General features: G+C 38.2%; 1 protein-coding gene across 9 annotated transcripts; it reads left to right on the top strand.

The window, feature by feature from the left end:
- Window positions 1-5,090: 5,090 nt before the first annotated feature.
- On the top strand, window positions 5,091-10,051 carry LOC113350027. Of its 9 annotated transcripts, none has more exons than XR_003360564.1 (6): window positions 5,091-5,278; window positions 5,428-5,776; window positions 6,150-6,226; window positions 6,910-7,024; window positions 7,133-8,896; window positions 9,469-10,051. XR_003360564.1 is itself a non-coding variant. In XM_026594092.1 (3 exons), exons 1-3 carry the CDS (start codon window positions 5,274-5,276, stop codon window positions 6,350-6,352), a joined length of 348 nt encoding a protein of 115 aa, XP_026449877.1. In that variant the 5' UTR covers window positions 5,091-5,273; the 3' UTR covers window positions 6,353-6,397. The 9 variants fall into 9 exon arrangements, 2 of the variants coding, with proteins under 2 accessions (XP_026449877.1, XP_026449876.1); XR_003360563.1 differs by having other exon boundaries at window positions 6,906-7,024; XR_003360567.1 differs by having other exon boundaries at window positions 5,637-6,226; window positions 6,906-7,024.
- The last annotated feature ends 1,503 nt before the right edge of the window (window positions 10,052-11,554 follow it).

Here is an 11,554-nt window from a genome sequence, read left to right as displayed (position 1 = left end):
TGTTGAGGATTTATGTATTCGATTTGAGGATATTGCTCAGGACAATTATGTAGGTAGCTTCAATAAACTTTACTAGACCACCAGTGTTGAGGATTATTATGATCTTTGGGAAAATTATAAAAGTTTCATGGTTGCTAACAATCCTTCTTTTCCTGAGAGTTTTTACACCTTGAGTTTCATTAGTGGGTTAAAAGAGGAGATCCGTACTATGGTGAAAATGTTTAAACCTGGTAATACTGCAACAACTTTTTACTTGGCTATATTGCAGCAAGCTTCTATTCGTCACCAGCATAAATCAACTAAATCCTTCTCTAAACCATTTTCTCCCTCACCACTTTCTGTTTCCCACCCACCATATACTATCAAACCTTTTTCACTCCATCCTCCATATTTACTAAGCACGCTGCATCATCATCATCCCCTATTGTGACTCATCCTACTACACCCACTAAAATATCCCCAGAAAACTCTCTCCCTCCTGTTAAACAACTCACCCATGCACAAGTGCAGGTTAGAAAAGAGAAAGGGATTTGTTATAATTGTGATGAGTTTTACAGAAAATGGCATAGATGTAAAACTCAACAACTGTTTATGTTGATTGCTGATGAGGACCTTGAAGGACATGAATCATTAACAACTGAAGATGTCACTGAAGACTCTCCTTCAACTCCTGATTCTCCCATCGAGATTTCTTTACATGCCTTGACAGGGAATGTTGCCCCTGACACAATTAGAATTGTTGGTCATCTAAATAAGCACTCTGTCATTATCCTTATTGATACACGAAGCATCCAGAGTTTTATTGATGCTAATTTAACTTCAAAGTTGGGTCTACATGTTTCTCCAACTGGACAAATGCTTGTCACAGTTGCTAATGGAGATAGCACTCTCATTCAAGGTATCTTCCACAACCTACATTGGGATATGCAAGGCCATCAATTCTCTGCACATTTACGAGTTCTTCCTCTTGGCGGTTGTGACATTGTTTTAGGAGCTGATTGGTTGCGCCAACTTGGTGATGTTACATTCAACTTCAGTCAATTGAGAATTTCATTTCTACATAAAAGCAACCATATCACACTTCAGGGTATCACTTCTAAACCTTCTCTAAGCATGATTAGTGGTTCTTCATTGAAGAAGTTTATTAAGAGTAATACTCCAGCCCTAATTGGCCAGTTTTTCTCTATTTCTACAATTCCTATACTCCCACCTCCACCTGCAGTTTCTACACTATTAGGGACATTTGCAGATGTTTTTGTAGAGCCTACTGACCTTCCACCCTCAAGATCACTTGACCATAAGATTCCACTCAAACATGGGTCTAACCCCACTCCTCAAAGACCATATAAATGCCCCTTTACACATAAGTCTGTCGTGGAGTCATTGGTCTCTGAAATGCTATCTAGTGGAGTGATCCAACCCAGCCACATCCCATTTGCTGCTCCTATTCTCTTAGTCAAGAAGAAAGATGGTACTTGGCGTTTTTGTGTCGATTATCGAAAGCTTAATGATATTATGGTCAAGGATAAATTTCCTATTCCTCTTATTGAAGAATTGTTGGATGAGTTGAATGGTTCTGTGGTATTTTCCAAGGTTGATCTTCGTTCTGGGTATTACCAAATCCGGGTTTATGCACCTGACATTCACAAGACTGCTTTTCGCACTCATCAAGGCCATTACGAGTTCAGAGTTATGCCATTTGGGCTTACTAACGCCCCTGAAACCTTTCAAGCACTCATGGATGAGGTGTTTCAGCCATATCTCCGTAAGTTTGTCCTTGTGTTTTCGACGACATCTTAGTCTACAGTCCATCAATTACAGCACACATAGAACACCTTCAACTTACTTTATCATTGTTAAATAAGCATTCTTTATTCGCAAAGATGTCGAAATGTGCCTTTGCTCAGCCATAACTAGAATACCTTGGTCATATCATTACTGCCAATGGTGTTGCTGCTGACCCTGACAAGGTTGCTGCAATGGTTAATTGGCCACAACCTCATACACTGAAGCAACTCAAAGGATTCTTGGGGCTTACGGTTACTACAGAAAATTTATTAAGGATTATGGCAACATCTGCAAGACACTGACTGGTATGCTCAAAAAGGACTCTTTTTCTTGGAATGATGCTGCCGCTCTTTCCTTCTCCACCATCAAGCAGGCTATGACATATGCACCAGTTTTGGCCTTACCTGATTTTTCTCAGCCCTTTATTCTAAAAACTGATGCATGTTCAAGGGGAGTTGGTGTTGTACTTATGCAGAGTAGTAAACCCATTGCATTCCTCAACAAGCCATTGGGTCCTAAGGCACTGGCCTTATCTAACTATGAGAAAGAATTTTTGGCCATTGTTATGGCTGTTCAAAAGTGGAAACACTATTTAAGCAACCAACAGTTTATCATACATACAAACCATCAAAGTTTGAAGTATTTACTGGATCAGAAATTGTCTACTGCTTTACAACAAAAATGGCTGGTCAAATTGATGGGTTTTGACTATGTTATCAAGTACAAAAAAAGGGTTAGATAATAAGGCTGCTGATGCATTATCAAGACTACCAACTGCCTCTTACTCATCATTGTCTTTATCTCAACCACAATGGATTCAAGACATTCATGCCAGCTATGAGTCAGACCCAACAACACAAAAACTTATTACTCAACTCACTGTCACTCCTAACCAGAGCAATTATTCTTATGCACAAGGCCTCTTAAGGTTCAATGGGAGGCTATATATTGGCTCTGGTACTGAACTCAGATCTTCTATATTACATTCCTTACATGCCTCTGCTGTAGGAGGCCACTCTGAAATCAATGGTACTTACCACAGGGCTAGAACATCCTTCTTTTGTCCAAATATGAAGACTGATATCATTCAGCTTGTCACCACTTGTGATGTGTGCCAATGCAATAAGGGAGAAAACTCACTTCTAGGTGGTCTAATTCAACTCCTTCCTATACCTGACACCGCATGGAAACACATTTCTCTTGATTTTATAGAAGGGCTCCCAATGTCTTTTAGGAAGAATGTTATCTTAGTGGTTGTGGATAGACTAACTAAGTATAGTCACTTTATTCCTCTTGGCCATCCCTTCACTGCTGTTACAGTTTTTAAAGAGTTCCTTGCACATGTATTTAAGCTCCATGGCCTTCCTAGCTCCATTGTAAGTGACAGGGACAAAATCTTCATCAGCAATTTCTGGCAGGCACTATTCAAGACTTTAGGTACCACCTTGAAACTCAGTTCTGCTTACCATCCACAAACTGATGGCCAGACTGAAAGAACCAATGCTTGTGTTGAAAAATACTTAAGGTGCATGAGAAGCTCTCACCCTAAACAATGGGTCCAGTGGTTAGCCTTAGATGAATGGTGGTTTAACACCAACTATCATTCCATCTTGAAGATGTCTTCTTTTCAAGCCTTATATGGGTATGCTCCACCTCATTTGATTTTCCCTATTTCTACTGCTCAAAGAAGAACTCTCAAAAACACAGAGCAAGATGAAATTATTTGCAGATCAGAAGAGATCTGACAGGACATTTGCAGTTGGTGATCTAGTGTACTTGAAACTTCATCCTTACAGGCAAACTTCAGTGGCTATAAGAAAGAATTTCAAGTTATCTTCCAAATACTTTGGCCCTTTTGAAGTTTTACAAAGAATTGGGGAGGTTGCTTATAAGCTGCAACTTCCCGTTGGCTCTAGGATACACCCAGTCTTTCATGTTTCACAGCTGAAGAAGAAAATAGGCTTGCAGTCAACTACTTCACCTCAGTTACCTTTGGTGGACCATGCAGGCCAGTTTGTGATTGAACCTGTAGCTGTTCTAGATACTATAATTACTGTCAGAGGATCTTCTCAGATTCCCCAAGTCTTAGTACAGTGGTGCAATGCATACCCAGCTGATTCAACATGGGAGGATGCTGCTCACATCAAAGCTCAATTTCCATATTTCATCCTTGAGGACAAGGATTTCTAAATGGGAGTGGCAGTGTCATGTTCACAGGGTATTCATTCCACATACCTTGTAATTCTGCGTAACTAGTGAGTGGGAGTAACTAAGTTGAGTTGGGTGTATTAATCCTAGGAGTTCCTTCTCGAGTCTAGCACTGACTTATGATTCTATTCTAGCCGTTGATGTAACTGTTAAGGATTGGTCTATTAAAGGCCAATCATTCTTCTCTCCTGAATTATGTAATGAAAACCAAATTTTACTTCCATTGAAGTTTAGGCTCTGTTCATCAGAGAGAAGGTAGCTTGCTACCATTGTTATCCAAAATTCATCTTGTAGTTGTACTGGATACACTACATTTTAGTTATCAGTTGTCTATCCTCATCCGACTCATCATCAAGTTGTTGCAATAGCCGAATACACGTTTGTAATTCTCATTAAACCAATTGATAATCATTTGCATATCTTCATCAGAAAAATTCATCATCAAGTTGTTGCTAGAAAAATGGGCACTATTGCGAGTGCTAATAGCAAAAACTAGCAAAATCTCTTCGTATTTTGGCCAAATTGTAATTTCTTCATGAACTTGCACGTATGTGCGCTTGGAATCGTAAGGGGCAGCTTTTTGAAACTGTTATTTTGGTTCCTAATTTTTGGGATTCTAATTTCGACACAGTTTCAAAAACCATTACAAACGTTTCAGATTAAAAAACTATGGCTATTTGGTACACAAAAATTTCGTACGCAGGACACCATGTCCTGCTTCCCGATATGACAGTCCAGTTTTGATAGTCATCTGATCAGACGAACAGAATCACCCCCGAATCAGAATTTTCACCTGCTTCGCAGTTCGTTACTGCTTCACCGTTCGTTAAGTAAGAGCTAATTTTCTGTTCCTAAAACACTCGGCAACAGCTGTTTCGTCTCAGCCGTTTGGAACGGATACCACGGATTTTATAAATCGTGAGTGTTGGTGACCAAACAACCGTGGCCGTTTGGTGAACCTTGACCTGCTTCCCGATCAAACGGCTCACATTTGTTGATAATCTCATCGACGGCCATGATCATTTCCAGGCCAAAATCAACACCTACTTCTCTGTTCCTTTCCTTGTGCCTTTTAAAGTTTGAAGTGTAAGATTTACCGAGTCCCACATGAGAAATCTGAATAACGGTCCACGGGGACTCGAGTTTTGTCAAAATTAGGATGTAGGACATCATCTTCATCTGCAATCTCTCTACTCGTCATAGTACACCCTGATCCTTTTTCTTTCTCTCTTCAATCGCTTGATCTAATGAAGAAAAACAAAGAAACTATTCAGTAAATGAGGTTCGCTTTCTTTTCTGGTGTTTAATTAGGTTTGATTTATACATGTAGGATTTCTTTCATTTTTGTTTTGCAGAAGTTGGGGTTAGTTAAGTCTTCCTCAGTTCTAACAAATTTCGATTATTTTTTATTTATTTATTTACTTTCCGCAGAAATAGATCTTCAAAAAAAAGAAAATCCAATGCAAGAAGTTACACTCAAAGCAACTAGTAAACCTGTTAAATATGTTTGCAAGAGGAAACGTGAAAACTTAGGGAATGAAAATGAAATTTCTGCCTGAAGGAGAAGTAGGGAAAGAAACTGTGAACCCTATTGAAAGACCGGTGCTAGAAAAACTGACACCCGATTTATCTGCTCACAGGAGGAAAATAGATGTATTTCTAGCAGATTCTGGTGTTCCTTTTGTCCCAGCTGAACCTCCTGTAGATTGGGATACAATCTCTATTGAGGTACAGGACACTGTACCTAACAATAAGCGACTCCGTCATGACGCAAATTCTGGTAATCTGAGCACATTCCAAGTATCTCTATGTTTATGTATAATCATTTTGTTCGTTTATAATGGTCCAGCTGCGGAATTCGTTGGTCGTATTGGGTTTAGGAGTCTGATTATATATCTGTTTTAGTTACACAGTTAACATGTATCTGGTGTCATAGGTGGGGGTTTAGGAATCAAACTATTCATATGTTGTGGTTGTGAATCAAATTAATATGTGCTAGCTCATGTGAATATTTCTAATATGGGCATTGTACATTTCTTAAAGCTAATATTTTCAACATTGTGGAATGCACTTATTAATTTGATATCCAATTGTAATTTGTGACAGTAAATAGTAAAATGATTCTACAGTCAGTTTGTTATTTATTGTTATAGATAGTGATCATGATAACGGGGGTCTCCAACAACCATTTCTTCGGAATAATCAGATGAATGAAGGTGATGATTCCTCGGTAAGCAGAGATTCTTCTGCAGGAGATGTTTCTTCCGGAGAACAACAGTTATGTGAGGATTGGAGAAAAATAGGGGTTCTTGATTGTAATGCGAGTTATGAAATCTTTGGCTTTGCTATAATATAAATTTCTTGGTTTTTATTATGATTAAAACTGTTGTGTTTTGCTTTATTTTGTTCAAGTTATGATTGGAGATTTGTAAACTATTCTCTTTGTATTTTGCTTCTAGGAAATCTCAAGTTCTTTCTTGACATAGTGTTTTCATTAATTTGCGAAATTAGGACACTAACATGCACTATGTGCATATGCTATTCGTTTATTTGTAGTTGATTCGCGAAGTATAGATTGCGAATATAGATGTATTAGATATAGATGAATGTCTTTTCACCGTGTTTGAAAAAGATTACTATCCTAATTGCAATCTAAGAATAACTCAAATTATCCTAACAATCTATTTAACTCGTTCATTGTTATTATACTATGAGATCTTTTAACAATTAGTACATGCTGTCAATTCCTCTTGTTTATCTTTTATGCCTTCGACTTTGTAATTGAGTCGCTTAATCGCCAAATTTCATGTTTAGTTTTAAATATTTGTGAGTCTTGACACGATCATGTCTATTCGGTTTAATTTTAATTTTATTTAATATACGTTATTGCTTTTAATCTTTTAAATTAGCAAGATGATAACAAGGAGAAAGGAGCAGTCAGGAGCGAACATATGGAGGCCTCTATGGTCAAAAATATGGATACACGTGGAAAAAAGTTGATTTGACACGGTGCTTTGTGAGCGATCAGGTGTATTTTCTTTTGTGCTTATTTCTAGACATGTTTGTTATTAGCAAGCTTGGATTGGTACAAATAAAACGAGAAGCTCAGTTTTCTGTATCTTTATTTAATTGATAGGTTTTTGACTCACGTGATGCCCTTATCGAGTGGTGTCAGGAGGTTGGAAGAAAAAATATGTCTGTGGTTGTGATATCCAAGTCAAGAAAACCCGTTCAAGGAAGGGTTGCAAGGTTGGAATTAGGGTGTGAAAGAGGTGGTGTGTACCGAAACCATAAGAAGAAAACAGATACACCAACACTGAAAGACCTTACAAAAAAGAGAGAATCAGGGACGAGAAAATGTGGATGTCCCTTTACACTAAAAGGAGTGTGGATGGCAGGTGATAAATGGAAGGTTAGGGTGCATTGTGGATCACACAATCATGAGCTACCAGAGAAGCTTGTTGGCCACTCCTATGTAGCTAGGTTAAAGAAGAAGGAAAAACAAATATTAGTTGATCTGACAAAAAGTGGTGCTCGACCTCGACAAGTGCTTAGCACACTCAAACAGAGAAGCAAAAAGAACATGTCAATGAGGGAAATTTACAATGCAAGGGCAACATTAAAACTTATGGAGATTGAAGGTAAGTCAGCAATGCAACAAATACTTGGATTGCTGTCGAAACACCATTATGTGGAATGTCATAGAAGAGATAAAGAGACAGATGCGCTGAAAGATATCTTTTGGGCCCATCCAGAATCTTTACAACTGGCCTTGGGTTCCCATTCGGTCCTCATGGTTGATTGCACTTACAAGACCAACCGATTTGGTTCACTTTTGCTTCGGGTTGTTGGTGTTACTTCTACAGGAAAATTGTTCACTGTCGCATTTATTTTCCTGGAGGCGGAGACAGAAGATCACTATACTTGGGCTTTGACTCGTTTAAAGAGACTATTTTCGCCCAATACGTTACCATCTATATTTGTAACAGATGGAGAGATCGCGTTAGTGAATGCAATAAGCACAGTCTTTCCACAAGCAGAGTGTCTGCTTTGCTCATCGCACGGCTTAAAGAATGTTTCAAAGAATTGCAAGCAATTCTTTGAGTCCGATGACGAATTTGAAATATTTATGAAAGAGTGGACAAATTTAACACAAGTAAGGACCAAAGACGAGTACGCCGAGGCTTTTTCTGACTTTGTATTGACATGGACAAGCTACCTTGGATGCATCCAGTATTTACGTGATACTTGGCTACGATATAAAGAGCGTTTTGTTCTAGCATGGACAAAGTTCATAAAGCATTTTGGAAACACGGTAATAAATAGAGTTGGCAGTTATCATGCTAAATTGAAGAGTCAGCTAGGGTCGTCAGCAAGTACCTTCTCGACTTGTTGGACGACAATGCATCAGATGATATGCAATGAGCTAATGGACATTAAAGCCTCATTCGAGAAGAGCCTGATCTCCGTTCCACATGAATATCTGCTTCCTGCTTTTAAGGAATTGGGGGGTTATGTTTCTCACAGGGCAATGTAACTTTTACTGTTGGAGCATAATCGATCTGAAGAAGTTGGCCTTGATGTAGGAGTTTGTGGGTGTGTTCTTCGCCTCTCTTATGGGCTCCCTTGTGCCCACGAGATAGTACAGTATTGTCGTAATGGTACTGGGATACCTCTTTCTGAGATCGACCCACAGTGGAAACTACTTTCAGCGATACCAGTGCCAGAAGAGCATAGTGAGTTCGATTACCTGCCACAGCTGATATTAGCGAGGGAGAGGTGGGAAAAAGCATCCAAATCTGAGCGTGAATTCATGCAGAAGAAGTTATCGGAAATTGGGTGCTTCTAGAGTCATCTGTTTGTGTCAAATTTTGAATGAGCTGGTGAGCTCTTTCTTTGGGTATACTCTTCCTCTCTATATTTTGTGATATAGTTTCCTACTTTCCTTCTATGTTGTTGAGCCTTCCAGTTCATTTAAATTGTTGAGACTTCCGGTTCATTTAAAGGCCACATCTAATATTCTGAAACATGATATATAGGTAATTAAGCAGTTGATATAATTGATCCAAAATGACTTACTTTTGTCACTTCAGTTAGCAAAGGGTTTTATTCAACATTGTGTTATCAGTGAATTTTGTTTTAACCCAAACTGCAGTTGAAACCTTGAAGGGGGTTTCTAGTTTGAATTTTGATAGTTCTTAGACTACCAGTGGAACCAAACTTTTCCAGTTTAACATTATTGGAGTGTGCAATTTACAACACAGTATTTTAGTCAAAAGTTTTAGAATGTGCAATTCTAAATTATGCTGGTATAGCTTTATGGGGAATGCTAGTCAACAATTTGTAATATACTGTCATTGCCTTAAAAAGAAAAGCTGCCTCTTTGCTTTTGAAATTTGCTTTCTAGCATTTGTGATTTTTATTATGTATGTTTACCTAATAGACTCGGATTTTGTTCATTGTTTTATGTAGGAACTGATATGTCAGGTAGTTCAACTGCTTGAGTTGGTTTTATCAGAAGATGTTAGAGATTCTGGTGAAGGACCAGATCCTGTAGTTTACATCTTGACAACTCAGATGAACAAAACCAAGCTAAATGAAATGATATGTCAGGTAGTTCAACTGCTTGAGTTGGTTTTATCAGAAGATGTTAGAGATTCTGGTGAAGGACCAGATCCTGTAGTTTACATCTTGACAACTCAGATGAACAAAACCAAGCTAAATGAAATGATTCGGATACATGTTCGGGCAGCAAAACTGTTAGTTTATCTGATAATATTCGACTTGGTCCCTCTTTCAGAATGTCTTGCCTTGGATTAACTAACAGCACATCATTCTGTTTTTCTCTGTGCAATGTATCTATTTAAACAAATGAATGGCACCTCGGCTCTCAGTAGAAAAGTACATGTATAGATAGTGTTTGGAGAACTGGTCTGTTTTTTTTTGCACCCCTCGAGTGATTGTTGTTGAGTTCTCCTTTCTTGTTAATTGATTGTGTATGTGAAGTCTCGACGAATTAACTAATTACAACGGTATACACCGTGCATGCATCCTATGTGGCGTTGTGTACATTGCTTGTGTTGGATCAGATGCTGGTTCATAAGGTTTCATTTTGAATTACATGACAATTGACAAATAGATTGTTTTTCAGAAAAAGTTCAGTCGTAAACTAACTGGGACATGATGGAAACAGTCAAAGAGTGCTCAGAAATGGTGTAAACAGTTTGAAAGCCTTATTACAGAGAACGGAAATATTTGCTGCCAAACAATTTCATGTGCAGATCAGGCAATTGTGAATTTGTGGTGGATTTTCTTCGTCAAATTAGTTCGTGGATTTCTAATTGAGAGGAGATGCAAATTGGCAAATTTTCAACTGTACAATGTTGAGGTTAAATGCTATTATTTGTTTCACTGGTCATAGTGGAAAACATAGGTGCTTAACGTCTCACTGTTTTCCGTGTTAGCTTTTGTATCGTCTTTGCGTGCTTAGTGTTTATTGCTTGTAGGAAGAACCATGAATGTGGTGATAAATGAGAATGGAGCTTCAAATAGTTATTATTCCTTCAGTTATCTTTCCATGCTGAAAAGGGTGAGTTTTGTCTTTCAAAGATTCTGCATTCGATTTATCTTAGCTTTTTGTGTAACACGGTCTTAGTGGTAAGATCATATTTTCCTCATTGACAGGTGTTCCCGAAGAAATTTTGTCTAATTGCTTTGTTCACTTATTACAAGCCTGTACCTAAAGCATGGTGTCAAGAAGTTCATGGCAACAACAAAGGATGTTGTCACTCATGGTAACAAAGAGCTTCAAAAGAATCCTGTGCACCTCGTAAGTTCTCCTTTTGCACCTAAATCAATGTGTAAATGATCTTTTATGCAGTTTCCTAAGTCTGATGGATAATGCTGGCCTTTTGTGTATAAGAGCTATGGAACTGATACCGGTGGAATCCATCCATCTTCCATCTTCCACGCCACCTCAGCACATGGAACTGTGGATGGAAGTGCAAGTGTAATGGTGGAATAGTAGAAACGCTATTCTTAATGGAGCTAAAAAAACGCAATTAAGAATGGAGCTAAAAAAACGCAATTAAGAATGGAGCTTTTTTTCAGCCGTTAGATTTCAACAACTCATTTTAAATCTACGGATAAAAAAAACGTAATTCTTAATTGCGTTTTTTTAGCTCCATTCTTAATTGCGTTTAACGCTATTCTTATTGGCGTTCAGATGGATTCCACGAACCCTTCCACGAAACCGTAGAACCTTGCTTGGATTTTCTGTGGAAGACCCTAACTTGGAAGCCACTAGACTTGACATTCCATGGTTTTTCTACACTTGGAATAGTTTGGATTCCATCATAAGACTTGCTCTAACTTTGAAAATGCTTCTTTTGATTTTTGGAGGTATATCAATGTTTGGTCCCTCTTCTCCGGGCCATGTTGGTAACAAACTCTACATCTCATTTGTGATATATTCAGATATAAACTGATTGTTTCAGTTTATGAGTTTAAAAATAATGGCATTTCCAAGTTATAGTACCTAGACATGCCTGATAAAATT

The sequence above is a fragment of the Papaver somniferum genome, chromosome 2 (genome assembly GCF_003573695.1).
Source record: "Papaver somniferum cultivar HN1 chromosome 2, ASM357369v1, whole genome shotgun sequence".
NCBI classification, from domain to species: Eukaryota; Viridiplantae; Streptophyta; class Magnoliopsida; order Ranunculales; family Papaveraceae; genus Papaver; species Papaver somniferum.
The sequence above is the reverse complement of the archived record's forward strand: the minus strand, read 5'-3'. Positions and strand labels throughout refer to the sequence as shown.